General features: G+C 37.1%; 1 protein-coding gene across 11 annotated transcripts in view; it reads right to left on the bottom strand.

The window, feature by feature from the left end:
• The window catches only part of GPHN (gephyrin), a 708,676-nt gene that overhangs the window by 77,865 nt on the left and 613,446 nt on the right, over positions 1-17,365 (bottom strand). For all 11 annotated transcript variants that reach the window (XM_053602269.1, XM_053602258.1, XM_053602260.1 and 8 more), the window contains 3 exons: positions 16,070-16,189; positions 13,263-13,321; positions 11,232-11,385 (listed from right to left, as the gene is read on the bottom strand). In XM_053602269.1, coding sequence (XP_053458244.1) covers positions 11,232-11,385; positions 13,263-13,321; positions 16,070-16,189 — 333 coding nt within the window. The remainder of the gene's footprint in view (positions 1-11,231; positions 11,386-13,262; positions 13,322-16,069; positions 16,190-17,365) is intronic.

The following is a 17,365-nucleotide window of genomic DNA, read 5'->3' as shown; positions in this document are numbered from 1 at the left end:
TTTGGGGCTATATCTGGAGCTAGTGGCTTGTTGCCTCATGTTATCAATTTGACACCTAATATACCTTGATTCCTTGGTCTGCAAACCCAGTAGTCATCATGTGTGTTTACTTCCACAGTACATTATAGAATAGTTATTAATGTCATTATGAAAAGGCATAATAAAGTCTGCCTGCCACACACCTCAGAGGAGTGTACTAAAGATTAATGACATAATATTAATTAGGTACTGTTAAATCCCTGGAAGAGAGGCACTGTACAAATATAACCTGTTACTATTTAGCACAAGTGACTAAAATATCCTTTCATGACCATCCTCAAATACCATTAAAATGAAAGAAATAAGAAATCTAAGCATGGATTAATTGAAGCTGTTCTCTTAGTATGAGATTAACTAAATGAAATTTAATACAAAACATTAATTCAATATAAAATTTAAATTTGATATCTGAGATTATTGTCATAAATAGAAATTTGTACAATTACTTTAAAAATCAAATAAAATCACAGGTTTTCAGTTTTGGACCGTAAGTGATCTACCTATCTATCAATATAGATAAAGACATAATATATAGCTAATGGACTAAGATCTATCTATCTAGATATAGACATACAGATGACAGATAGCTACATATATGCAGATATATATGCTAGATACATATACGTAAATGCAGATGTACAGAACAGCTGGCATGAATGTGCTCTAAAGTCGGGCTGCTAATAATTGGTAGAAACTTATTCTGCTGTACCACTTGTTGCTTAATCACCAGAAAACACACTATGCATTGTGGTGGCCTCAGAGTGGGAAAAGAGCACACTCTAGTTAGAGGATCTACCAGTTCTCTGAGTACTGGGAAGAAAAAAAATGGAGATAAGACATTTTAAAGATACAAGAAGAATGAGAGTGAAAAAGCAATAGAACTTAAAGTAGCAGAGTGAGGATGGGATTGAGAATAAAAAACATATAAGAAGCCTGACCAGATAGACTCCCTCATATGCCCCCAGAAATAACCCCCACTTTTGTTTTTTTGAGACAGATTCTCACTATGTCGTCCTTGGTGGAGTGCCGTGGCATCACAGCTCACAGCAACCTCCAACTCTTGGGCTTACGTGATTCTCTTGTCTCAGCCTCCCAAGTAGCTGGGACTACAGGCCTGCCACAACACCCAGCTATTTTCTGGTTGTACTTGTCATTGTTGTTTGGCAGGCCCGGGCTGGATTCGAACCTGCCAGCTCTAGTGTATGTGGCTGGCACCCTAGCTGCTGAGCTACAGGCACTGAGCCAGAAATTTCCCTTTTAAAAAACATAGCAACATCATAGCTCATTGCATCCTTGAACTGCTTGGCTCATGTGATTCTCCTGCCTCAGTCTCCCAGGTAGGACTATAGGCGCATGCCACCATGCCTGGCTTTTGTTCTATTTTTATCTTTAGTAGAGATGGGTCTTGCTATGTTGCCCAGGCTGGTCTCAAACTCCTGGGTTTAAGTGATCTTCCTGCCTCGGCCCCCACAGTGCTGGGATTATGGCCATGAAACACCACATCTGGGCCAACACACAATCTTAAAGGAATAGCCTTTGAGTTAGCAATTTTATGAATTTAATAAAATAATAAAACATGCAAACAAATATGAATGTTCATCACATCACCATCTATTTTAATGGCAAACAAAGTAAATGTCTAACAACAGAGTTGAAAAATTAATTATGAGAAACGTGTAAAACAGAATTATTATACAGCTATCAAAGGTGGAGTACAGATATATATTGCTGACAATGAAAAATATTTGTGATAGCTATTTAAATGAAAAAAGCAGACTATAAAATAGTATTTATTTTTATAAATAGATATGTATTTATAAAGGCATTGAAATAATTCTGGATGACTATATAGCAAAACGTTAGCAGTGGTTTCTATTTTTTTCTTTTGCATTTCCCTAGAATATATACTTCATTAGGATAGGGATTGTTGTCTTTTTTGTTTACGGCTGTATTCTCAGCAATTAAAAAGATACTTGGTACATAGAAGGAACTCAAAATATACTAAGTAAATAAATGATTAAAACTAGATATAGTTTTAGTATATACCCCCCAAAATTTAAATCAGGGTCTTGAAGAGATATTTGTACATCCATGTCCACAGTAACATTATTCCAGCATTTTACAATAGCTGAAAGAGAAGCAACTCGACAAATCGATGGATAAACAAAATGAGTATATACATACAATAGAATATTCTTTAGCCTTAAAAAGGAAGTAAATTCTGACATGATGCAACATGGATCAACCTTGAGGACATACTGATAGGTGAAATAAACCATTCAAAAAAGATAGTATGTGGTTCCATTTATAAGAACTATCTAGAGCAGTGAAACTCATAGAAAGTAGAATATTGGCTTTGAGATGGTGGGAGGGGAGAATTGAGAGTTGTGAAATGACTACAGTTTCAGTTTTGCAAGACAAATAGTTTTGGAGATTTGTTGTACAACAACATGCATGTACTTAACACTATTGAACTTACACTAAAAAACTGGTTAAAAAAGGTACATTTTAATATGTATTTTACCCCACATTTAAAAATATTTTTCAAAAGATCATTGATGGCTCAGTGCCTGTAGTACAGTGGTTATAGCACTGGCTACATACACTGAGGCTGGTGGGTTCAAACCCAGCCTGGGCCAGCTGACCAATAATGACAACTACAACAAAAAAATGGTTGGGCATTGTGGCGGGTGCCTGTAGTCCTAGCTACTTGGGAGGCTGAGCCAAGAGAATTGCTTAAGCCCAAGAGTTGGATGTTGCTGTGAGCTGTGATGCCACCGCACTCTAGCAAGGGCGACATAGTGAGACTCTATCTCAAAAAAATAAATAAATAAAATAAAAAAATAAAAAAGATCACTGATGACTCTGGTAAAAATAATTTCAGAGAATAATGACACCATCATAAAAAAGGAAAGTCGGCTGGGTGCCCGTAGCACAGTAGTTATACACCAAGGCTGGTGGGTTTGAACCTGGCCCGGGCCACCTAAACAACAATGACAACTGCAACAAAAATTAACCAGGAGCTGTGGTGGGCGCCTGTTGTTCCAGCTACTTGGGAGGCTGAGGCAAGAGAACCGCTTAAGCCCAAGAGTTGGAGGCTGCTGTGAGCTGTGATGTCACCGCACTCTACTGAGGGTGACATATTTTTGAGACTCTGTCTCAAAAAAAGAAAAAAAAGGAAAGTCATCATAGAGATAATCTCTACATAGTAGCAAGGAAAAAAGATAGTAAGATTAGGTAATTAGATACAGTTTTAGTATATCAGGGGAATATGTGTTGATCCCCTTGAAACTTTATATGGTGACGTACAGGTCTGTAGACTGAACATCAGTTGGTCAGCTACCATTATCTTCAGTAAAAGTCAAACTTGTTTGACTGTTATCTAGTTACTGACAGCACAGCACTCTAGCAAGGGCGAATATCAGGTGGAAATATCCAAAGGAAGTTGAACATGGAGGCTTGAGCAGCCAAAAGAGGTCAGAATTTGGGCTGCAGATATGGAAAATTACCTGCATATATTTGACAAGAAAGGGGGTTAAGGAGGATAAATATCAGAGGGGGGATTTGGAGATTAGGAGGTCATTACTGTATCAGGAAGGCAGTTTCTATAATAGTCAGGCACTACTTAGATTTGGGAGTTTTAAGAGAAAGTGGATAGTGAAGAAGAATGGCAGTGGGTTTGTACTTATCTTTCAACAGATTTAAGAGTGAACAAACAGGAGGGGAATACTGCAGTAGTTCAAAGAGGCTACAAGGTATTTAGTATTTCAAAGAGGCTACAAGGGTTTGTACTTTATCTTTCAACAGATTTAAGAGTGAACAAACAGGAGGGGAATAATGCAGTAGTTCAAAGAGGCTACAAGGTATTTAGGTATAGACTTTCTCGGTGATCTTTGTATATTTGGATGTAAATGGTGGAAGAGCCTTTAGAGAGGAAACGACATTGAAGATATAGGAAATAATTTAGAAACCAAAGATCCAAAGAAGGTGAGAAAGAGGGGCTCAAAGGTAGAAGTAGGATTGTTTGGGCACAGTGGCTCATGCCTGTAATCCCAGTACTATAGGAGGCTGAGGTGGGAGGATTGTTTGAACTCAGGAGTTCAAGACCAGCCTGAGCAAGAGTGAGACCCCATCTCTACTAAAAATAGAAAAATTAGCTGGGTATATTGGCAGGTACCTGGAGTCCCAGCTATTTGGGAGGCCAAGGCAAGAGGCTCGCTTGAGCCCATGAGTTTGAGGTTGCTGTGAGCTATGATGATGCTGATGCCACAGTACTCTACCTAAGGTGACAGGGTGAGACTCTGTCTCAATGAAAAAAGAAAGGAGGTAAGTGTATTTTCCTTTTGGATTGGAAGAAAGCTGAAAAAATAGAAATTTTTAGGTAAGAGAAAAAGATGATGAGGGAATCTTAATCTCATTGAGTTTGAAAAATATCTTTTTTTTTTTTTGAGACAAAGTCTTACTGTCACCCTTGGTGGAGTGCTATGGTGTCACAGCTCACAGCTTAAGCAATTCTCTTGCCTCAGTCTCCCAAGTAGCTGGGACTACAGGCACCTGCCACAACACCCAGCTATTTTGTTGTTGTTGTTGGCATTGTTGTTGCCAGGCCCAGTGAATGCGGCTGGTGCCCTAACCACTGAGCTGTGGGCACTGGGCCTGACATGTATCTTTTACTTTCATTTTTTTCAATAAAGATGGCAACTCGTCTGCCAAGATTGAGAAGGTAGGGTTGCTCTTTAAAAGGGTATAGAATATATGAATGAATTATTCCCTGAAGGAACATGCTAGGAAATGAATAAGACAGTTACAAGAGAAAATACTGAGCAACTTTAAGTGCCAGGTTGACATTAAATGGCAGAAATTTGAAGTGGGCCACGTAATCACAGTTCTGTGGATTTCTTCAATAATGCTTTTTTGTTTGGGAGCAAAAATGGAGAAAGTGGAAGATAAGGTCATTTCTTTGGGCATTAACATGGTAAACAAAGAATAAGTTAAAGAAGTGAAGGCATCTGAAGTACTAGTAAGGGCAACTTTAAAGTGGTGAACCATGGTTCTAATTTAATATGGGCAAGAAGTATAGTACAGCCAGAAGAAAGTAATGGACGATCTCATCTGCTGGGTTTTAGAGTCTGCCATTGAAAAGCTGGAGAAAGGAATTGAAGAAAGCTCTATTGGGAGGTACTGAGGCACAGTGGAAAAGTCATTACAGCCATAGACTTAGGTGGAAAATCAATCTCTACCACTTACATAAGACGTATGATGTTGGGCAAACTGTTTTGTTTTTAAGCTTATTGAATCTTTTACATAAAATGAGAGATAATCATATTAGCCTCATAGAGTTTCTAGAATTGTAAAGCACATAGCAATACTGATTATAGAAGACACTTAACTTTTCACTTCTTTTTTTCTTCTCTTATAGTAGGGGCAAAGTTTTAAAGATTCTAGTTTTTTTTGTTTTTTTTTTTTTTTGGCAGTTTTTGGCCATGGCTGGGTTTGAGCCTGCCACCTCCGGCATATGGGGCCAGTACCCCACTCCTTTGAGAGCCACAGGCACCGCCCAAGATTCTAGTTTTTATAATAGCAGTTGCTTATGGGAGCTATAAAGAAGATCATATAGAGATCTCAGACATCATATATCTTAAGTTCAAACTTGCTTGTACAGGCCTCTGTTATTGAGACAGACAGAAAACAAGAGAGACAGAATATGGATGAATGAATATGAGTTAGAGAATATAGCTAAGGTAACTACAACAGTACCCTCAAAACTAGAAGACTCAGCATCTAATAAAGGAATAATTATTGCTAGCAGTGTCAGTAACTAGATAACAGTCAAACAAGTTTGACTTTTACTGAAGATAATGGTAGCTGACCAACTGATGTTCAGTCTACAGACCTGTACGTCACCATATAAAGTTTCAAGGGGATCAACACATATTCTAAGAATAGAGATGATAGCATGAAGACTCAAAATTTGAAAATAAAACTGGGAAATGTACAGGTGAATGTTCTTGTTGCCTTTGTCAAAGATCAGTTGGCTGTAGATACATGGCTTTATTTCTGGTTTCTCTATTCTGTTCCATTAATCTATGTGACTATTTTTGTACCAGAACCATGCTGTTTTGGTTACTATACACCTGTAGTATATAATTTGAAGTCAGACAAGGTGATACCTCCAACTTTGTTCTCTTTGCTCAAGATTGCTTTGGCTATTTGGGCTCTTTTTTATTTCCCTAAGAATTTTATATATTTTTTCTAATGTGAAAAATTACATTCATATTTTGATAGGCATTGACTGAACTTGTAAATTGCTTTTGGCAGTGTGGTCATTTGAACAATTTTAATTGTTCTGATCCATGAGCATGGGAGCATGGGCTCTTTTTCCATTTGTTTGTGTCATTTAGTTTCTGTCATAAGTATTTTGTGGTATTCCTTGTAGAGATCTTTCACCACCTTGGCTAAATACGTTCCTAGATATTTCATTTTTATTTTTGTGGCTATGTCAAATGAGACTGCCCTCTTGATTTGGTTCTTGGCTAGACCACTATTGGCATATGGAAATGTTATTGATTTCTATACATTGGTATTGTATCCTGAAACTTTACTGAATTCATTTATCAAGTCTGAGAGGTTTTGTGGTGGTGTCTTTAGGGTTTTCTAGATATAAGATCATATTATCAGTGAACAGGGACAATATGACTTCCTCTTTTTCTATTTGGATGCTGTTTATTTTTTTCTTGATTGCTCTGGCAAGGACTTCCAGTACTATGTCAAGTAAGAGTGGTGAAAAAGCACATCCTTGTCTTACTTCACTTCTTAGGGGGAATGCCTTCAGCACTTACTGCTTAAATATGGTATTTATATGTGCTGTGGGTTTAGCACATATGGCTTTTACTAATTTGAAGTATGTTCCTTCAATGCCTAGTTTGTTGAGGATTTCTATCATGAAGGAATGCTGAGTTTTATTGAATACTTTTTCTGCTATCTATTGAGATGATCATATGATTTTTGTCCTTACTTCTGATTATGTGATGTATCATACTTACTGATTTGCGTATGTTCAACCATCCTACATCCCTGGTATAAAACCCACTTGAAAATGAAGTATTATATTTTTGATGCACTGGTGAATTTGATTTGCTATTTTTTTGAGGATTTTTTCTCTCTACTCGTCAGGGATTTGGGTTGTAATTTTTTCTTTGTTGTGTTGCTTGGTATCAGGGTGATGCTGGCCTTGTAGAATGAATTAGGTGAAGTCTCTCCTTAATTTTTTTTTTTTGGGGGACACAGTCTCATTTTATTGCCCTCAGTAAAGTACCATGGTGTCACAGCTCACCGCAACCTCCAACTCTTGGGCTTAAGCAATTCTCTTGCCTCAGCCTCCCGAGTACCTGGGACTATAGGCACCCGCCACTAGGCCTGGCTGTTTTTTTTTTTGTTGTTGTTGTTGTTGCAGTTGTCATTGTTGTTTAGCAAGCTCAGCTTGATTCAAATCTGCCAGCCTTAGGGTACGTGGCTGGTGCCCTAACAACTAAGCTACAGGTGCCGAGGCTTATTCTTGTCACATTCTTATGTTTTTGGTTATATAGATGAACTGTATAGTGGTGATATCTGAGTTTTTAGTGTACTCTTCACTTGAATAGTGTACATTGCATCCAATAGGTTGTTTCTATCACTCCTTCCCAACCTTTCTCCACTGTGAGCCTCCAGTGCCTATTGTATCACTCTGTATGTCCCTGCTTACCCACAGTTCAGCTCCCACTTATAAGTGAGAACATGCAGTACTTGGTTTTCCATTCCTGGGTTACTTCTTGTGGGATAATGGCCTCCAGTTCTATTGAAGCTGCTTCAAAATATAACATTTCATTCTTTGTTATGGCTGAGTGGTACATGCTGCATGTATACCACAATTTCCTTTTCTGTTCCTCAGGTTGGCAGTTAGGTTGATTCCATATCTTTGCAATTGTGAGTTATGCTGTGATAAATGTATGATTGCAGGTGTCTTCTTGATATAATGACTTATTTTCCTTGGATAAATACCCAGTAGCAGGACTGTTGGCTCTAATGTAGATCTCCTTTGGTTCTTAGACAAACCTCCATATTGTTTTTCATAGAAGTTGTACTAATTTACATTCCTACTAACAGTGTATAATCATTCCCTTTACACTATATCTGTGCCAACATTTATTGTGTTTTCACTTTTTAATAATGGCCATTCTGACTGGGATAAGGTGGTATCTCATTGTGGTTTTAGCTTGCATTTTCCTGATGATGAGTGATGTCAAGCATTTTTTCTTATGTTCATTGAGAATTAGTATCTCTTCTTTTGAAAAACGTTCATGTCATTTGCACACTTTGTAATGGGATTTTTTTTTCTTGCAAATTTGTGCTTTTTGAAGATTCCAGATATTAGTTCTTTGTCAGATATATAAGTTTGTAAATATTTTTGTCCTATTTTGTAGGTTTTCTATTTACTCTGTTGATTCTTTTTTCTTTCTTTTTTTTTTTTTTTGAGACAGAGTCTCACTTTGTTCCCCTCAGTAGAGTATCATGGTATCATAGCTCACAGCCATCTCACACTTTTGAGCTCAAGTGGTTCTTTTGTCTCAGCCTCCTAGGACTACAGGCGCCCACCACAATGCCTGTCTATTTTTTTAGATATGGGGTCTCACTCTTGCTCAGGCTAGTCTCTAATTCCTGAGATCAAGTAATCCTCCTGCACTGGCCTCCCAGAGAGCTAGGATTACAGTGTGAGCCACTGCCTGCTCCTGGCTTATGTTTGTTTTAGTTGCATTTGCTTTTTGGGTCTTAGTCATAAATTCTTTCTTTGTCTTTGTGGTTTGATGGAATTCTGTGATGTTGCCTTTTGAATCCTTTCTTTTGTTTTATAAGACTGGTCTAGTGATGACACATTGTTTTAGAATTTGCTTGTCTGGGAAAGACTTTCATTTTCCTTCACTTATAAAGCTTATTGTAGCAGGATATAAAGTCCTTGCTGACAGTTTTTTTCTTCTTTTTAGCACTTTGAAAATGACTTCTCATTCTCTTTGGCCTGTAAGGTTTCTGATGAGAAGTCCACCGTTAGTTTGATAAGAGTTTCATTTATAGGCGGCAGGAAGCTTTTTTATTACTAAGTTTAAAATTCTTTCTTTCACTTTGATTTAGACATTCTGAATATAATTATGTCACAATGAAGTCCTTTTTGCAATGTATTTTCCTGGGTATCACTGGGCATCCTATATCTCGATATTTAACTATCTTGCTAGACTTGGGAAATGTTCATTTATTTCCTTAAATGAGTTTTCTAAACTTTTTGCACTCTCTTCCCCTTCAGGAATACCAATAATTCATAAATTTGGTCAGTATTAACATAATCCTAGATTTCTTAAAGTTTTTGTTCTTTCTTTTTTGCCTTACTTTTTCTGACCAGATTATTTAAAAGACCTGTCTTCAAGTTCTGAGTTTTGCTCAGTCTAGTTTGTTACTAAAGCTTTCAAATATATTTTTTATTTCCTTTAATGAGTTTTTCAGTTCCAGAGTTTCTGGGAGTTTTTTTTCCCCCCTCAAGATTTCTATTTTCTTGGTAAATTTCTCACTCATATCCTGAATTACATTTCTGATTTCTTTTCTTTTTTTGTGTGTGTGTGTGATTTTTTGGCCGGGGCTGGGTTTGAACCTGCCACCTCCGGCATATGGGACCGGCACCCTACTCCTTGAGCCACAGGCGCTGCCCCATTTCTGATTCCTTTGTATTGGTTTTCATGTTTCTTTTGCATCTCACTAAGCTCCCTTAAAATCAATACTTTGAATTCTTTGGCATTTCAAGGAGTTCTTTTTGATTGGGATCTGTTGGCGGACAATTGTGGTTCTTTGGTGGTGTCATATTTCTTTGATTTTTTTTTTTTGCAGCTTTTTGACCTGGGCTGGGTTTGAACCCACCATCTCCGGTATATGGGGCTGGCGCTCTACTTCTTGAGCCACAGGTGCCGCCCTATTTCCTTGATTTTTCATGTTTCCTGTGTCCCTCCATTGATATCTGTGCATCTGGCATAGCAGTCACTCTTCCAATTTTTTGAAACTGCTTCCATATAGGAGAGTATTTTTCCTAAAGATGTATGTATTTTGTTGGTTGAGTGGCACACTTGTCTTTGATTTTGTATTCCTGTGGTAGTGTGATATTATATGATTCCTTCAGCAGTATCTGCGATTTCCTCAGGGGTTTAGGGTATGGTCATTAGTTGAGGTTGTGGTGAAATTTTGTTGGGGACTTGGGATGCCAGCTGAGCCAGTCTGCCACCAGTGGCAGGTAATTTTTTAAAATTTTTGTGGAGATGGAGTCTCCCTACGTTGCCCAGGCTGGTCTCAAACTACTGGCCTCAAGCAGTCCTTCCAAAAAGCTGGGATGACAAGTGTGAGAAACTATGTTCATTCAAGTTTGCTAATTCTATTCTCCACAAACTCACTTGGACGCACAAAGCATTTAAGCAAATTACAAATCGGAATGGTTCACTAAATTAATCAGTTTAACAAAAATTTCTTTCTGATTCTAAATATAGTGTCAGTTGGTCCTATGTTGGGATATTAAAATCATTGTTGCTTAGAACAAATTGAAAAGAACATTTGTTTTGGGTCAATCAATAGTTTTATGGAATGACCAGAGTACCTATAATGGGAAGTAAGCAAATCTGGAATGTTGATTTAGCTTACCATTAGGAAAACAAAATATTCTATTGTTTCTTTGCTTTGCTTTAGCCAAAAGCCCTATAAAAGTCGTAGAGAGATCTTTGAATATCTTCATTTCCAAGACATAAAAAAATTAAAAATAATGTGAATAAAGGTCTTTTATTTGTCTAGAGACAGAATCTCACTCAGTCACCCTGGTTAGAGTGCGGTGGCATCACGGCTCATAGCAACCTCAGACTCCTTGGCTCAAGCAATTCTCTTGCCTCAGCCTCCCTAGTAGTTGCGACTATAGATGCCTGCCACAATGCCTGCCTATTTTTTCTATTTTGGGGAGATCATTTCTTAATTTCTAGTTCTTCCTTCTTACCTTCTGAACTTGAACTATCATAATTTTTTCCCTATTATAAGAACATGGGACAATATACAATGTCCATTTACACTACAGAACAGATGTCAGAAATACCCTTATTTTAAAGGTCCCCAACCCCCATTTTATTTTATTTCTTTTTTACCTCATTCCCCGTTGACATGACTGCGACCACTGGAAACTTATTAACTTCAACTTCTGTGACACCTACAGTTGCCAGAAGACCAATCTCTGAGGGGCCCATGTGGGTTCCTTTGGCCAAAACGCATTCCCCTCTTTTAATGTCATGACCGATGGGTCTGAAAATCAAAGCAGAACCGTAAGACTAACATTTTCTCAACTCAGAGGGAAACTTTAGTGTCAAAGAACACTCAAGAAAAGGAAAAAGTCAAAAAATGAGGAACCAGTAAAATAATGAAATTAGATTCTAAAAACTCTAGCTTTTTTAAAAGTTAAATTGTATAGCAGAAGAAAAATGATTTGTATGTATAAATGTTAAACACAAACATGAGGTCTGACAATTAAGTTCATAAGCTTGCCACTGGGTGCTTACATTGGCAGCACTGTACAAACAACTTGATAAGGCTTCATAACCTTGGTGTATCCGTGTCTCACAGCTATGTTGGGGTCACGTGTGACAGTGTCTTGCTAAGAGACTATCAGAGCTTGAATGAGAGCCACAAACATAAAATTTCTTGTTAAATTTGGTGAGACTGGAGGTGAAATCAGAGGCATCTTAGTCCAAGTTTATGGAAATAATGCCATGAAGAAAACAGCAGTGTACAAATAGATTAAACATTCTTCTGAGGGGAGAGAAAGCATCACTGATGAAGAAAGGTTAGGGCAGCCAATTTATCAAACTGTACACGAAAATTGTCTGCTTACTATGAGAAGCATAGCAGAGCAACTAAACATTAATAAAGAAACAGGAAAATCTTTACCAGAAATCTTCAGCATGAGAAAGGTGAGGCTCTTATTTTTATGACAATGCATGAGCTCACAGGGCACTGTCTATGAGGGAGTTTTTGACCAGTAAACAAATAACTGTGTTGGAATACTAGTCCTACTCATCTGATCTGCCCCCAAATCATTTTTTTCTTTATGCAAAGATAAAGGAAATAATAAAAGACAATTTGATGACATTTAGGACATCAAGAGTAATACAGTAATAGCCCTGATGGCCATTCCAGAAAAAAAAAAGAGTTCCAAAATGGCTTTGAAGGGTGGACTAGGCACTGATATCAGTGCATGGCTTCCCAAGGGGAGCACTTTTAAGGTGATCATAGTGATGCTCAGCAATGAGGTAGGTAGCACTTTTTCCGGGATGAGTTCATGAACTTAATTGCCAGACCTTATATATTACTTCATTATTTTACAAACTGCTTTATATTATATTACAGTTAACAATGCCAACTGCAAACTTTGATAAAAGGCAAGAACTTGTACGAAAATATCTAGAGGCTTAACGATAAGACGTTCATAGCTGATTAGCTTGTGGCAAAGAGAAAAATGCTATGAGGTTAGAGTCACAGGTATAATTTCCATTTGGACCACTTAGGTTGGTTCTGATCCTGTGGCCACAGAGATAGCATGCTGCCATAGGGATTGGAGATTGTAGCTTTTTTAACAAAGGGATGCTGCACAAATTAGCACTGATGGAATCAGGGTTAACATATTCCATTGTAAAAAAAAATAATACAGTATAAGGTACACAAAGTATTTGTGGTAGTATAATAGCCTCATCTTTGTATATAAGGGGCAGCACATTATTTCATTACTACTGGTAGTTAGTAGAGGATGTGTTGGCAGTTAATTGTGTAAATATCCAATTCTGGCATGATCTTAGTTAATATCAAATTCTGGGTTATCTAGGGGTTGGAACTGGGTAATTCTGGATTATCTAGAGCTAGCATTAACTTTGGATTATGTAGACTCATGATTTTATATCTTTTTCACATTGCTTTTGACTATTTTATTCACCTTCACCATCTTCATTAAAAAGTAGGTAGGGCAGATATGGGATGTAGAATTCAGAAAATTCACTCTGCTTCTTGGTAAAGCCCTGAAAGCTAATGGCTAATTGCCACAGGGCAGATCTATAACAGCCAGGCTCTCCTGAGTCCATGATCACGTAGAAGCAAAAGTTGGCCTTAAATTCTATATATTTTGAACTTGCCTGATATCTTGGCCTGGCCGAGCTTGCACCAGAATCCGCACTTCAAGTTCTTCAGTTCCCTATAATAAGAGCAGGTCATGTAATTTCAAACTGAACAATTTAATAGAATTTCTGATTGCTTTTATCATCAAATAGGCCCAGAATATATACAACAGAAAACCATTTACTAAACCTTTGAAACACTATGAATTTCTAACATAGGTTTCTAAATAATTAGGTTTTGTGTCAAATCCCGGTATTCGACTTATGTGGATCAAAACCATTACCTTATTACACAAATTGAAATTTTTAAACTTGAACATTTTTACACTAAAACAATATATAGATCTCTCAAGATGCTAATATGTTAACCATTTGATTATATAAAATATTGCATATCTTTGACTCTATATTTATTTACATATTTTCAAGAATACAATATATTGTATTAATAATAGTCACAAAATTGTAAAATACATCTCTTTGATGTATTCTTCCTATATAAGTAAAATTTTGTACTATTGAAGACACATTACCAAACCTCTTTTCCCAGTTGCCCCTGGCCCTGATAATCACCATCGTACTCTACTTCTATGAGATGAATCATTTTTAGATCCCTTGATAATAATGTAGCATTTGTCTTTCTGTGCCTGGTTTTTCATACTTAACATAATGTTTTGTAGGTTCATCCATGTGGGAAATGACAGAACTTTTCTTCATCGTTTATGGCTGAGCTGTAGCCTAATGTGTGTTTGCACCACATTTTCTTTATCCATCCCTACATTGATTGGCACTTAGGTTGTGTCTGTACCCTGGCTGTTGTGAAATTCTTGCTTATTCTCTATACTCTCAATAGATTTAAAAATGATTAGATACTATCGGCTTATTTAAAATTTTTTATTGAATACTAATACTTTGTAGAATTAAATGCAATCAAATAATACATTAGAAAACAAAATCAGGTTTTGTGCCAAAAAATATGTTCTTTAAATTTCATGCTTTAAAAAATACACCAAATATTGAATTCTTTTTTTTTTTTTTTTTTGTTTGAGACAGAGTCTCAAGCTGTTGCCCTGAGTAGAGTGCTGTGCCATCACAGCTCACAGCAACCTCAAACTCTTGGGCTTCAGCGATTCTCCTGACTCAGCCTCCCAAGTATCTGGACCTACAGGAGCCTGCCATAATGCCCGGCTATTTTTATTTTTTTGTTGCAGTTGTCGTTTTTTAGCTGGCCCAGGCTGGGCTCAAACCTGCCACCCTTGGTGTATGTGGCTGGCGCCCTGCCAACTGAGCTACAGGTGCTGCCTAAATATTGAATTCTTAAGGAATATATATACCTACAAACACACACACAGCTACCCTAATAGATAAACTGAATATGCATGAAGGTAACCTCTCTATTCTGTTCCCATGAATAATGGGTTTAATACCATGCCAAGGTTCCCAAATACCTGCAGAAATATTAGTGAAGGACTTACAGTTTACCTGGTAGTAGGTTTCAGTAAATTAATGGTGACCACCAATTTTGCATTTAGGTATGAATAATATTGTGACACTGGAACTGTATTTCATCATCTGGCAGAGTCTGTGGAAGCATATGTTCTGGATTTCAATGCTTTCCTGGCTTGCCTGATGCCAATAAATCTGCTTGGACAGTTTTAACAGAAGGCAATGTAATCTGTTTGCCGAGAGTTCAATTTTATAAGCCCTATATGTGATAAGGTGATTAAGAAAATCTCCGGATCAGATTTCATTATCTACTACGCCCGGAAGACTGTATGTTTATTTTTAAATTCAGTTTTAAAAATGCAAAATAATTTAAACTTATTCACAAAACAAATAAGATACATAGTTATTAAAACCTCAGTTGAATCTATTCTACTTTTATTAGTGGCTGATTCTGTGGTCTCAATAGTTGCCACTAGTTTTACTGAGATAAAGACCTGCTTTGACCCAAAAAGATCCCAGAGATTTTTATTTCATAAAATGAATGGAGGGGAAATGGCTACAAATTTAATATTTCCAGATTATTATTTGGTGGCATGGCTTTTCCTTGAAATACATAAAACCAGAGGTTTTGCAGAAAAGATCATTTGGTTCAAATGCTTGACTTAGTGTAACATTCAAGGACTTGTCCATGTCTTCCTTGTTAAATTCTTCTCTATTAATTTTGAATTTCATGAATTCCTTCACATTTTATCAGATGCTAGTACAAATGACAAATTTTATAGCTAGAAAGTATGTCACTGTTAATATCTCTGCTTTTCTATTTTGAGGTAGTTTCTTTTTTTGTTTGCATGTGAAATTTCTTGGGTCAAATATGGTTCAAATTGTGCTATAATAACTGTTGCAATCACAAAAATCCCTCCTGTAAGAAAAGATTTTCAAGCTGAAGCTAATTACTTTTCTTTCTTTCTTTTTTTTTTGAGACAGAGCTTCACTTTTTGTAGCCCAGGGTAGAGTACTGTGCCATCACAGCTCATAGCAGCCTCAAACTCTTGGGCTTAAGTGATCCTCTTGCCCAGCCCCCCAAGTAGCTGGAACTACAGGTGCCCTCCACAATGCGCGGCTATTTTTTTTTTGTCTGTTTAGCAGGCTTGGGTTGGATTCAAACCCACCAGCCCCGGTGCATGTGGCTGGCACCCTAACCACTGAACTATGGGTGCCTGGCCAAGCTTAAGGTTATTTCTTATTTACTGGAGACCCACACAATGTATGATCCCAACACAAACAAAACACCTGGGTTAACCTCATAAACATTGCAGAACATGGGTGTCACGTGATACTGCTGTAGAAACAATGGTACGGGAGACCCGCTGATGACGTACATCATCTGATTCCCTGATAAGTTCAGTATCTTCCACTTGTACCACTGCATCAGCACCGCAGGGGATTGGAGCACCTGTTGTGACCCGCATAACTTGTCCTGGCATTACTGTCTGAGTTGGCTGAAAATACAAACATGAAAAAGACAGTTGATTTACTTTGGTACTACAGGATATGTAAAATTTTTTAGAAATTAAATATAAAAGAAAGTCTCACAGTTTTATTCATTTTGGGTCTATGTGACAAAGCTACCCACAAATTGTTACACTCACACCAAAAAGGCTTTGAGTAGATTTAGGCTGACTTAATACATGTAGTTTAAGGTTATGACTATTAGATGTCCTTTTTGGTAGCTTGTTTTCTCTGCTTTTCTATTCCAGAACTGCCACTTCTGTTTGCCACTATTGCCTCTTACTTAAATCATGTGACTATTCCTAATATATGTAAAGTGATTTAAAGTTTGTAAGAAAAGAATCCTAGGCCATATGATAGTATGAGTGACAATTATGAAAAAACAGCATCTTCATAATTTATTCAAGTTCTAATATTGAGAAATGCAATACTTTACTGACCAAACTTTTTGGTTAAATAAAGGCAGTCCAGAAAAATAGATTTTTTTTTTTTTTAAATAAAGAAACAGGGTCTTTCTCTTTTGCCCAGGCGAGGGCACAGTGGCATCATTATAGCTTATTGCAACCTCTAACTCCCGGGCTCAAGCAATCCTCCTGGGTCAGCCTCTGAGAGTGCTAGGAAGACAGGTGTGAGTCATTGCAACAGACGTCAGAAATATCATTTTAATTATTGCTTTTAAAAATCTTTCTAAAACATATTAGCTCATCCATCAAATAATAAGTCTAGCAAATGTCATTAAATAATTTTAAAATGATTCCATTGTCTGTAATGATCTGGGTTAAACTTTTTTTTTCAAAATGAGAATCAAGAATTCCATTTTCTGAACTCTAATAAAAGTAGTACAAGAGACAATATATTGTATGTGCTGCTAACTTCTTGCAGCACAGGGAAAAGCATATTTCTATAAAATTCATTTGATAGATCTGATCTGGGCTTAGGAGAGTCACTTATCAGGGACCAAGATTTAGGTCAGAGTTGGGAAAAAGAATGCTTCAAATTCCCCCCAGAAGAAAATCCTGACACAATATTATTTCCCCAATTACAAGAAGACACCTTTCCAAAGATGTCTGCTTTGTAAGCATACTCATGTGTTGCATAATGACGTTTTGGTCAGTAACAGACTGCTTTCTGTTTAGATATGTTTAAATACTTACTTACTATTGTGT

Source organism: Nycticebus coucang, chromosome 9, assembly GCF_027406575.1.
Source record: "Nycticebus coucang isolate mNycCou1 chromosome 9, mNycCou1.pri, whole genome shotgun sequence".
Classification (NCBI taxonomy): domain Eukaryota; kingdom Metazoa; phylum Chordata; class Mammalia; order Primates; family Lorisidae; genus Nycticebus; species Nycticebus coucang.
Note: the sequence above shows the minus strand (reverse complement) of the source record. Positions and strands in the feature narration are given on the sequence as shown.